This window comes from Pelobates fuscus, chromosome 4, assembly GCF_036172605.1.
Source record: "Pelobates fuscus isolate aPelFus1 chromosome 4, aPelFus1.pri, whole genome shotgun sequence".
Lineage (NCBI taxonomy): Eukaryota > Metazoa > Chordata > Amphibia > Anura > Pelobatidae > Pelobates > Pelobates fuscus.
Window position 1 is genome coordinate 349,186,986 of NC_086320.1, and position 12,971 is coordinate 349,199,956.

Consider the following 12,971-nt stretch of genomic DNA (forward strand, 5'->3'; position numbering starts at 1 on the left):
GATAATGCTACAGACTGGTCATTAACATATTTAAAAAAGCCATCACTTAATGTCAAAAGTCACACCTTCTCAATGGTCTTTTGGTCTTTTTCCATTTTCTGTTTCATGGAGCCCACATCTAGATCTAAACAATGAGAAAGAAATGCAGAGCGTGAAATCTCAGCCATGTGACAATGCATTCACATTGTGCAATGCAGGTCAGTACGAAACCCCTATCTTTTGCACTGTGGACGAAAGTCCTGGCAGTACTCTGACCTTTGTGACTGCCCTTGACATTCATGGACCTCTTCCTGCTGTTTGGCCGGCTGGTCAGAGGGAAATTAAGAAATAAGTTCAAGAACCAAGTGTGGGTTTGAATGGCCATTGCTTTTGATCAAAACCATTAATGGACATCCTTGCTGTTAGTCACAGCAAATACAAAGTACTTTAGCAGGTGGGTTTTTTGAGCTGAAAGAGCATGGTATGAAAAGATAAGAACCACCATTAAATCTCATAACATAAGTTTGAGTGGATTATGGTTTGTTCAGCAGATAATGGATTAATAGATAAATACCACTTCAACTATTCAAATAACCTGAATTAGCACACTGGCTAAATATCAGAGCAAGTGATACCCTAATGGCATGACGTCATATGCGATAGCCTTGTCCAATCTGGGGAGCTTTGAAGACAAAAACATGGCTGGCACAAATTATGATAAATAACGTCTATGAAGAATACAAAAACATAAAAAATATGTGCACTTAATTTTCCTTTAATCCAGAGATTCATTAAATGGTTCAATGCCTTATGGTAATGATATCTGAGCTGCAAAAACCGAGGAAAAAAACAGAGGTGGGAAAAAATGTTCCAATGCAGCCAACTTAGAATTGAATCTGAATTTTTTTTGTTTTTTTTTAGACTTCACTATTTTGGCAAAATTTAACTTATTTATTTCATTTATTACTGTCGTATTTCTTCTACTTTTAACAGTAATATATAGATATACTTTCATATAACCACACCCTATATTATATATATCACCATCACACAACATGGCCATTTTTGTTTCAGTGCACACCATCAATGAAACTAGTAATAAATCATACTGATTAATTAAGCAGTAATTAATATAGTTTTATCAATTAACTATTCAAATAAGGGTAGAAATATACACACATAATTTACATATTTTCAGAGTAACCCTTAATAGAGAATAACAAAATGAAAAGAAAAATTCAATTTGAATTTACATTTTGCTTAATCTTCAATTATATTAACAAAAATCAGTGTGTAGAATTTACCCAGCATCTGAATATGCTTCTCTTTCTGCAGTAGACCATTTTCCAGCTGCTCGATTTTACCCTGCAGAGCGTCAACTTCTTCTTTCATTTCTCGATTTTCTTCCAAAAGTCTCTCTTTTTCTGGGTCATCTTCTGATTCGAAGACAATCTGAAATATTAGGGAGCCTTTTATTTTAAAGGACGCGGACAAAAGGCTCGAGTGTGCTGCTCACCGGCAATAATTATACAGCATGGCCGTCATATAATTTCTTGCATTCTTTTGCATATTTAAAATATGAATAGGGGAAAAGGAAAGCAACTAAAGAGAGCGCTTGCTGAAAGAAAGCCGGCAGTACATTACATACAAAGACCAACGCATGGGGACATTTTTATTGACAGGGATAATGCATATCAAACTGTTTGTGTGCCCTCATCATTCAGGTCAATTTATTATGGAAACTGCCTCTATAAAGGCAGCTGGGGCCTATCCACCCACATAGCTCTCTGTGTGTTTAGGAAAGTGCTGTCCGTAACTAGGCAAAAGCAGGGAGTTTGTGGACGTCCAGCACTGAGGGGGTTGCAGAGTGCACTGCTAAGGAGGGGGGCTTGTTGCCTTTGTACCATTTCTCTGTGACAGTGCTGCCAGTGTCATAAGGAGCACATCACATGTCAAAGTAGTGAAGTTTTCAGCCTTTAAGCCACATGGAGTCCATCAGGCCCACTGATATCAACACAGTTGGTTTTCTCCTTGGTCCTGCAGCCACCCGGAGGCAATTCATATTCTGAACATTAACATGAGTTTGCATGCTTGTCACATATAGACTGTGCAGGCGTCTAATGCTATTGAGCACTTCACTTTAAATCTCTATGCAAACAGTGATTACCTTGTAAGACGGTTTAAGGATAGGGCCCAACAAAAGACTTTAAAGTTATAATTTTGGGAGAGCAAGCTCATTTACATTTTTATTATGCACGCCTTTGTTTAATCCTTGCAACTTCCACCATGAAAAAGTCTTTTTCGAATGCAGTTGGAGCTTATGGCAATAGATACCCCTACTTACTTGGCTATTTCAAAGCCTTTAAATACGTTTGAAGATGCCATGTTCTGACTGTCTAGACTAACACATCACGTATGTGTATTTTTTTTACCTATTTTACACATACTTGAATTTAGCCTTTCACTATGCAAATCAATGAAGCAAAAGAACAGATTGAGGCTATTAGAATGTTGGCAATACACAGAGTGGGTTTATTAGGATTACAAAGCAAATCATTATATACAGATTAAGTATGCACACAGACATAGATAGACAGATAAATAGAGATGGTTCTGAATGTGTTTTTTAAGGGAGACGGAATAGAAAAAAACAACAACTGCAGTCTATCTCATTTGCAGGCTGACTAATACATGATCATAACATAACATGACAAATTAATTTCCTTCATTTACGGTGATTTTGTGTATTTTCTATAAGACCTTTATCTTGCTTTGGGAGATTTATGATCTCTAACAAGCGTTCCCTGCATGTATCTATATATGCATGTATGAATAGCGCTCAAAATCTCCACTTGCCCGCTAGCCATTGATGAGTGGAAATTTACCCTGGTAACTGAGCCAAGCCCCCAGTGTCTATGAGAATCCTTAAGAAAATGCTAATTTTACGATTAAAAATAAGTTATTTATATTTTCTGACATTCATAGCTTTGGATGCTGTCAGCAAAACCACAAATGTAGAGCGTGCACGTGTTTTGAGGGTAGGACTAAGATGGCTACATGTGCTGTCGACCTGTCCAGTACTACGGTCACAGCACAGGAGGTGATTCACAGTTGCAAATAACATTCAGACCTGGCTAATAGCAGAGGACTTGAATTTTTTTTTGATATTTCAAGTTTTAATATTATATTATAGAAATAAGTTAAATAAAGGAGTGTGTACAATAAAAACAGGTATGCGTTATCAATATAGCAGAATACATAGCAGTCTAATACGGTTAATTCTCAATATTGGAACATCGATAGAAAGGAACGGAGTAGTGGTCAAAAAGGCATATATATATATATATATATATATATATATATATATATATATATATATATATAATATATATATATATATATATATATAAAAGAAAGTAATCTTGGCACACACCCTTTTGCTGAACGTGTAAATTCTTGCCTGGGTGCAAACCTCAGCGTTGTATATAAATCCAAATTTGTGAAAAAGGTGCACTCACAGGTCTTGTAAGCAATTCTATTTATTCAAAGTTGCAAATTACATGTGCAAAAAAATCTCTGTGATCGACGTTTCGACCCCTTTAGGGCCTTTTTCAAGATCAGTGATACAGTGTGTGAGGTGAGTATATAAATCATAATGAGAACTTACCAAAAGGTGTGTGGAAAAAAGCCGCCGGTCGTCCGATACCCGGAAGTGTAACCAGGACACCACGTGACCAACGTGCTGACGCGAGTGAACGGCGTCTTGTCGGGTATCACCAGGTTCCCCATCGCCTGAACAGTGCTGTGATCATATTTTCAGGTCGGTGTCTGCTTGTGGCCCGCAGTTAGCTCCGATATTTCAGCTCAGAAGCAGGAGCTCCGACCGGCGGTCAGGCCCCGCCCCCCACTCTTTTTTTTTTTTTTTTAAATAGACTTTTACTATTTTATCTTCTCTTGGCTTTTTACCTACTAGTACTGCAAGATATCCTAGGTGGGGATCATACCACTAATGCTGATTACAGAGAGCAGTTAGCCTGCTCTACACTTGTGAGTATTATTTTATTTATCTATTTCTGATATTTTACTCGGTGAGCACTATTAGTTGTCTCTTTTTACTCCTTTCCTGAGTGTTGGACATCATATATCTATCCGTTAAGCGGGGATTATATCGCTGTACGTCCTTCACGCTAGAGCTAGTTATAAGCTCCTACAAATGTGAGTGCATTCCATCCTCTTACATATAGCTTATATATTGGACTATACATATTGCACTATTGGTTTCCTCTATTTTATGTCTTTCATAAAAGTGGACATACCTGTACAAAGACACTGAGTATATTATTCACAACTAAGCACGCTACCCACTACTGGATCTGAGTGAGATCCTTCTTTTGGACTTTCCTTATAATATTTATTGCTAGCTTGGGTTTTTTTTATCTGTGATTTCTGTTTTATATTGTTTCTATCTCCCAATACTAGATTTGGTGCAGCCCTTATCTTATTTCTTTTCCTTTGTTTTGGTGTCCGAAAGGGTTTGAGGGATCTCCCTTTCTAGGGTTGCTGCCTTTGTGTTAATTAGCGCTTTCTCTTCTTCTCTATTGTCTACATAACATACAACGTATTCTCTTGATGCAAAAGCACACTAAGTCATCTTTCTATCAAATCAGCACATACTGCTCATAAGCTGAAAAATATATAACAATATAGTGTTGGGGTTAGGGCTTGTCTTCGGGTTAGATTTAGGGTTGGAGACAGGGTTAGTGTGTTACAGGTAGTATTAATGTGTTAAAGTTAGGGTTAGGACTAGAGTTGGTGTGTTAGGGTTGGAGATAGGGTTATTGTGTTACAGGTAGTATTAATGTGTTAAAGTTAGGGTTAGGACTAGCGTTAGTGTGTTAGGGTTGGAGATAGGGTTATTGTGTTACAGGTAGTATTAATGTGTTAAAGTTAGGGTTAGGACTAGCGTTAGTGTGTTAGGGTTGGAGATAGGGTTATTGTGTTACAGCTAGTATTAAAGTGTCAAAGTTAGGGTTAGAACTAGTGTTACGACCGCTGGTATTGTAGATACCCGTATGCCTTGTCCCCCCCCAAACTGCTGTAGCCTGAGTGATTATAGCTAAAAGTTTGGTTGTTGATTCGAACAGTTCCCAGACAAATGCAGCATCCAAGCAGTTTCTCCCCAGCAAGTAGACAGTTACCCAAACATCAGCCTAGACGAAGGGTACAACAGGATTGAATTTTAATGGTGCCACACTTGGCTATTATGCAAGTCACCATGCAAGGGGACCTTGTGGGGGACTACAACACAAAGTTACAAACCAATAGCAACAAGGTTACAAAGTATGACACTCCTCTACATACCATACAATCCCTCCTTTCTGCCTGGGAGATAATGGAGTCAGATACTGTAATAACTCAATTATCTCCAGGCAGAAAAAACACATTTTCCCAAAACACATAAAATCCCCACAATTGTCACATCCCCTGATAGCCCTGATCTGGTGACCAACATATCCAAAAATCACCCAGATCAGTTGAGGGGTTTAGGAATTTCACGGAGGTCTTACTCTGACCGACCACACGCAAGGCTCCTGCCCAGAAATAGTTCCATGAGTTTAGGTTGTGTGGTCGGTCTATTTAGAAAAGTCTAAAAACAGAACAAAACCACGAACAGTACCCTCTGGCTTATAGTAGCGTTTGTTCCCCTAGTTCGTGGGAACACAACTACTGAATAGCGCTCTCCTGGCTGGTCTGGGAAAGGAAGCAGGCGTTCGCAAAGTTTGACCGGTGTTCGGGAAGTTGAGTGTTACAGGTAGTATTAATGTTAGGGTTAGGACTAGAGTTAGTGTATTAGGGTTGGAGATAGGGTTATTGTGTTACAATTAGTATTAATGTGTTAAAGTTAGGGCTAGGACTAGAGTTAGTATGTTAGGGTTGGAGATAGAGTTATTGTGTTACAGGTAGTATTAATGTGTTAAAGTTAGGGTTAGGACTAGAGTTAAGGTGTTAGGGTAGTACTGAGGTTAAAGCTGCAAAGGGACACACATGCCCCAGTGCTGTCCAAGATTAGGTGGAGTTTCACTGCAAGGTGACAGCTATTGCAGAGTCCAACCAATGATTGAGATTGGCAACAAGCTAATGATAGCTTCTGCTGATGAGTATAACTGTCACTATTCTCCAGCAAACTGAGCCATGTATGTCCTGATTCTGGCAAGGTTCTCTGAGCTGCAAGAGGTGAATCCTGCCTTAAAGAGTACAGCGGCATTGTATAACTAATTTATATGTTTACATGAAACATACATATATGCACGTGACACAGACACAATGCTGGGGAGAGACACAGGAGTAGGAGAAAGTTTTAAATACACATCCAGGTTTGATCGTTGTCCTACTGTGATGTCAATGGAGTTCAGTAACAAGATATGAAAGTAAACATCAAATACAGAGAAGGAAACATGAATGATTAAGCTGCTTTTTTCAATTCAAGGCTTTATTTTAGAGGGAAGACAAAATTAATATAAAATTACAGGAAATGACAAGTATTCATATAGCAACATATTAAAACAAATATTGGAATTAAGAACATAAAAAGCTATAATAATGGACGATTTAGATGGTGGGTTTATAAAACTCTAGAGGCAAATGGTAAATAACTTAAAAACATGATTTTACTTTATTGCCTTTTTTTCTCTTTCCCCATTCTACTGTCTTCTTTCCAGTTTATGAAAGATATAAATACTCAGGTAAAAATGCAGCATAGGTGTATTACACATATAATGATTTATTTAAAAGCATAGACGCATTAGGAAATGTTATGTGATAATAGCTGACCTTAGCCCTGCTGTCCTACGTTTGCTCTCTGGTGTCTCACTTTTGGAGACACCAGGAACATGTTCCCAGTAAGTGCATCATTAGACATATAGAATATTAAGCCTTGCGCTCAAACTCCCACTACTCCTGGGGGGGCAGAAACACACATCACCCCCAATATATACAATAAAAACCAAAGAAAAAAGTTACTTGCACACTATCCCAAATCACTATCTAGACATGCTTACACTATGCTTACATAGAGCATTGCTGTGCACAAGGGGTGTTGTGCCTAGGCACATATAATGCAACGTGAGCATCTTGTGCCTTGTTCAGATCTCTAAGCACACTTTTGCATGAGTATGGGTTAGTTTGCTATGTTTTTTTACATTTTAAAAAAAACATGACTATGCCTGTATTTACCTAGTTATCATAAGAGGAACATGCAAATTTTCTAAATTATTTTATTTTACGTAATATTGAGATAGTAACTTTTTTTCTTTGTGCCCACGCCTATGGCTCACAGCAGTTAGATCATACGAGAGTGCTTAAGGCAGCACTCTGAACGTAGCCTGTACCAAGTGCTTGAATACTGTTATGTCACATGAAGTATCACTGATAGTGTGCTCCAATCTCCTGGGGCATAAATACACAGAAAACTAGATACATCATGAAAATGTAAAATGCACGGTCCCTTTAAAAATGTAAGTAGGACAAGTGATACAGTTCTGTATAAAAAGAAAATGACTTTCATTTAGCTCAGCTCTCAGTGGTTTACCGTACTCATTGTCAACTGAATGGAAACAGTTTATAGCTGATTTGGTCTCAGCTATTTTCAGATCGATCTCATTGATAGGAGATCTTCAGCTGTAGAGGTTATGGTGCTTAACCCCTTAAGGACCAAACTTCTGGAATAAAAGGGAATCATGACATGTCACACATGTCAGGTGTCCTTAAGGGGTTAAACTGCCTCTTTAAAAGCCCACTTTAGCTTTCCCTTGCAGAAGAAAAAAAGATCCCTAAAAATTAGTAAAACCTTCAATAAAAATATATTTTTATAGCGACAGGGTGCAATTTACAGGGTAATACTTTACAACTTTAATGAATTCACACTTACCTATGAATAATGGCTTGTAAGCCAAACTATTATAAATGAATAATTACTTAAATCAGTAAATATACCCTCAAATCATATTTCACACATACAATTAAATAGAAATGAAATAACAGAAATACTTCCAAATACTGTATATTTACCATGTATAGTAAGGTGGTCTAAAATTCTTCCTTAGTAGGTTTTACAATATAAATTACTTAATCAACTGTGCAATCCTTTTGAGTCAAACGGTTATTCCATTCTTTGACAAACTAAAAGCCTAATAATTGACAAATGTCAACATGCAAAATTCTCAGTGTTTTTTATCCATTGAACGCGAAAATATCAAACATTGAGGATTCAGTTTTCTTTTTAAATCTAAGCTTAAACTCTTGCGCCACCATCTGCTATAGGTAAGAATTGCAAGTAATTAACTATTCTGTTCCCTTTTGCAGTGAATATACTCATTAGCACAATGAACAAAAGAATAGTCCTCTCTAGCTACAATCATCTGTTACACTTTAATGCTTGAGTTTTTATGGTATTCTTCGCACCATCTGTCTAGAGCAGTGAATCTTGACTTCCTACAACCGAGAGCTGATGTTAAACAAAGCAAAATACTAAATTGCAAGCTCCTGGATTCACTAACCTTATTTCTGATGTTACTTTATTAATACACAGATACAGAAAAAAACATTATACGCTTTAAATTTAAGATTATTTGTTTTTTAATCTAGATTAGTATGTTTATTCTCTTGATGAATCCAGTGGTGAGCAACCTGTGTTAACGTTTTGTTTTTAGAATGAAATGGTGAGAGATTGTTATATGTTTTGGATTTACTATACAATTTTATCAGTTTTAGATACATTTACTTTTAAAAGACAATTGTATGTTCTCTCATTCTATTTTAGCCTATGGGTTTACACATTAACCTCCTAAGGACCATGGGATACACAAATCTCTTCAAAACAGACCTGATCTGGATTTAACACCACACATCGGTTAAAAAACAACCAAATAAAGCAATAAATCTGTAGGTTATGGAATTAACGGTGTCCTTCTCATTCAGTGACATCTCATAGAGTGTATTAAATGGTGTTAAAGGCAGTAATTAAAATGTTAAAACCACTATCGTAAAGGGAACAAATGTATAATCCACACCGTACGCACAAGTTGGACAAAACTGACATAGCAAAGGAGGGAATAAAAACATTTTTTGCTGTGCCAGAGGGGTTGGTTTACACCAGCAGTGATTACGGAGTGCAGACACCCCCAAAGCATCACAATGCTGGTGTGACCTCACTCACTGCAACTTAATATTTTTAAAGATGCATATTGGCAAAGTGCAGCAGTGAATAGAAACACACAAATACATTGCAATACATTATGTTTAGTACAACTGGATTGGATAATTGCAAATGGGCAATCAAAGGGATGTCCCACAACCATGGAATACTACCCCCCAAATTAGGACTTTAAGATGATGTAGATGAAGACTTTAAGAAAGACATAGGAAAGCTAAAAAATGTCTTTATTTTAAACTATGCTAGTCCTTAGATTGATCGAAAGGAACTTTACCCAATTGTTGTCATCTTCCACACATGGAAGGAAGAGTGGTGGGCTATTTGGAGATCCCTCCTGGTTAATGGTGGTCTGTCCAGCACACCTGCCAAGACAAGAACCCCATTTTGCATGGTAAATGGCCCTCTCCTGCTTGGTTAGGATCCATGTTATTTTTTTACATGACTATGTATTGCATTGGAAATTCACTTATTTTATTACAGACAAACCTCCAATATGTACTTATTTGTGTTTGTGTGTTTTCTTTCAGTGATGCACCTGGCATCACTGGGTTGGTAATGTAGAGGTAGCTAGGGATGTGTGAGTGTGCAGCCACCCCACTCACATGCACCATATGCTCAACGTGTGCTTCCCCATTACCCTTTCTCCACATGGGAATTCATTGCACATTTAATGTACATTGAGCTATTGCACACACATTGCTTATGTCTTACTATATACCTTATATACCCTGATAATTGGCTTTTATTGTAATACATTTGTTCGGGTGGTGTACATACAGAAGACACACTCACACTCATTACCTCCAGTGACATGACTTGGAGATGAGCTCAAGCCATATGTGCACACTGATTTTCAAAGTCAACATTTTTAAATGTGTTATAAAAGTTTGGTGTATGTTTCTTCATTTGTTTTGATTAAAATTAACTTTTTACTTTTGTTCTTTGATTTTTTTTCTTTGATGCCAGAACAAAAACACCAGATTTGGAAGAAGTCATTACATTTCAAAAATATTTAATAATTTTACTGTCCTAGCCAATGGTTAAAAAAAGATGGTAAACAAAAAAAAGACAAAGCATAAAGTTGAACAAAACAATATTCTCTGTCCTCTCAATGTACTACGTTAAAACACCCTCCCTTGTCAAACCTCAACAAAAAGCTTTATCAACTGCCAATACAGCCCCCAATTTAATATTGTTGGATAAAATTTCCAAATGATTTAATATGTTTGGATAAACGTTTAAAATGATTTTTGTTCTTCAAAATATTAAAATATGCATACATAAAAAATTATATATATATATATATATATATATATATACACATACACACACACACACACACACACACACATTATATATATATATATATATATATACATATATATATATATATATAATTTTTTATGTATGTATATTTTAATATTTTGAAGAACAAAAAAATGCATATATAATGCCAAAATACCAGAGTATTGCAGTATTCAAAGATACCTTTTTTATTGGACTAACATAATATTTCAAAGACAAGCTTTCAAGACTTTTCCAATCTTCCTCAGGTCTGAAGCAATACTGATCAATCTAAAAGAGTTTAACACTTAAAACAAATATTTGGACTAAAACTCACTTTAAACGTTTATCCAAAAATATTAAATCATTTAAAAAGCTTATCCAAAAACATATTTCCTCAATTAAATCCGATACAGGCTCTGCATTAAGATCAGATCAGTGGATCCAGTTTAGTTTACTGAGCTATTTCTTTGGCTTTATTCACAATAATTTGTTCACTGGCTTCCCAAGTGCAATGGAAACCATTCTGACACCAATTAATAGTGATATGTAATTCAGTGTATAAATACATAGGAAAATTCTGATTTTAAACGTGAAATAAAGTTCCTTAAAGGGACACTGTAGGCACCCAGACCACTTCAGCTCATTAAAGTGGTCTGGGTGCTCTAACCCTTTTGCACTTCGTGCAAATGTGCAGTTTTTACATTGCAGCTCTAAGTCTGCCCTCTGTGGCAGTCTGACAGACAGCCACTAGAGTGCTTCCGGAATCCAAACAGACTTTTAGTCCGTTGTCTGATGCTGGACGTCCTCACGGACCTCCAGCGTCAGATTTTCCCCATAGGAAAGCATTGAATAGGTCTCTCCCGTCAGCTGACGTCGGTGGGGGAGGAGCATGGGCAGAGCCTGACCCAGCGCCGAAGGTCATCGGTGCTGGATTCAGGTAAGTGGCTGAAGGGGTCAATCCAGGAGCCTATAGTGCCAGGGAAACGGGTTTGTTTTCCTGGCACAATAGGAACCCTTTAAGTAAATATGTGTGCTGCACAACTATGGTTTCAGTTCTCAACAGGAGGTTATTTTATTCCATCGAACTAATATAATAATATCCCATTACAATTGTAAGGTTTCAAACATGGAACACCTATGTACATTTTAAGTTAAGGCATAATCCTTGGATATTTAGAGTATATTGGCTAGGCTAAGAGATTATTAAGGAAATACTGTAAAATACTCATTTAAAATTACAGATAAAATAAACAAATAAGAATCTGTAATAACATGGTCCAAAAGATCTAAAATAATATTAAAGAAGTGATGCTGTTTTCATTTGTGCACTTTCCAGAAAATGATCTACCTGTAGGTTTCATTGTATACCATTGGAGGGAGCAATTTAACAACGGATGTTCAAGTATAGCAGACTCCTTGCTACCAATAAATATGCTATACACTGTTTGGCTATAACAAATATGATCTGCCACTGAATATTTCACTTTACCAGATAGCACAGAAGAAAATGTGATCATGGGTATTTAAGGTCTATTTAAAAAAAATAAAATAAAAATGGCTTAACTGCTTACGTAGATACACTAACTCATTCTGACTCTTTAGTAAAATATAGGAGGGTTAGACCACATTCACACTTACCAATATTCTGAACATATCCCAGGATGCTGTGCAAGCTATAATGCTCATAGAGTATCATAGGATAAATAATCCACAACATCTGGAGTGTTAGAGGTTGCCTACTCATAATGCTTTTTATCGTAAGAGCAATCTCTTTTTTTTGCCGTCTTTTTATGTGATTTCAGTTTGCACGTGGATGCTGTATCAAAATGCAACAAACATAGCAGAGGGCAAGGGGTACTGTGCATCTGAAGTTAAAAGCAGCATTTCATAATCTTTTTTTTTTTTTTTTTAAAGATTTTAGATGGAATATGAAGCAATATGGGGAATAGGAAGTCTTAACTGGACACTCGAAAAATCAAAACAACTTTAGTTTAATGAAGCAGTTTGGGTGTAAAGATCATGCCCAAGCAATCTCACTGCTCAATTGTCTGGCACTTAGGAGTTAAATAATCTTTGTTCCTGTTTATGTGGCCCTAGCCACACCTTCCCTGGCTGTGACTCACACAGTATGCCTGAAAAAAAATGGTTTCATTTTCAATCAGATCTTACAGCAGTTTTTCTTATCTCCTGCTCTGTTATTTTTATACAGGTGGCTGTTGCCGACTATAGCAGGCATTTCATAGAGCAGGCAATAAGAAATTCTATATTAAACATACTGTGCAATAAGTATAGCTAACAAAATTAGACTATTTTTCAGAAAGAGTGTATGGAGGCTGTGGGACTCAGCCAAGGGAGATGTGGCTACAGCTGCGTGAACATAGTGATCCATATCCTAAAAGGCACCATTGGTATGACCTATTCACCAAAACGACTTCATTTAGCAAAAGTTATTTTAGTGCTTGGCGTCTCTCTTCAGGGTTAAGATGTGGGATGC

The 12,971-nt window shown here is 36.8% G+C and overlaps 1 protein-coding gene across 1 annotated transcript in view; it reads right to left on the minus strand.

Annotated features, from left to right (window-relative positions):
• Positions 1-12,971, minus strand: part of C4H10orf67 (chromosome 4 C10orf67 homolog) — a 115,927-nt gene that overhangs the window by 71,263 nt on the left and 31,693 nt on the right. Inside the window, exons 6-7 of the mRNA XM_063450790.1 lie at positions 1,284-1,431; positions 66-124 (exon numbers count right to left, since the gene is read on the minus strand). Coding sequence (XP_063306860.1) covers positions 66-124; positions 1,284-1,431 — 207 coding nt within the window. The remainder of the gene's footprint in view (positions 1-65; positions 125-1,283; positions 1,432-12,971) is intronic.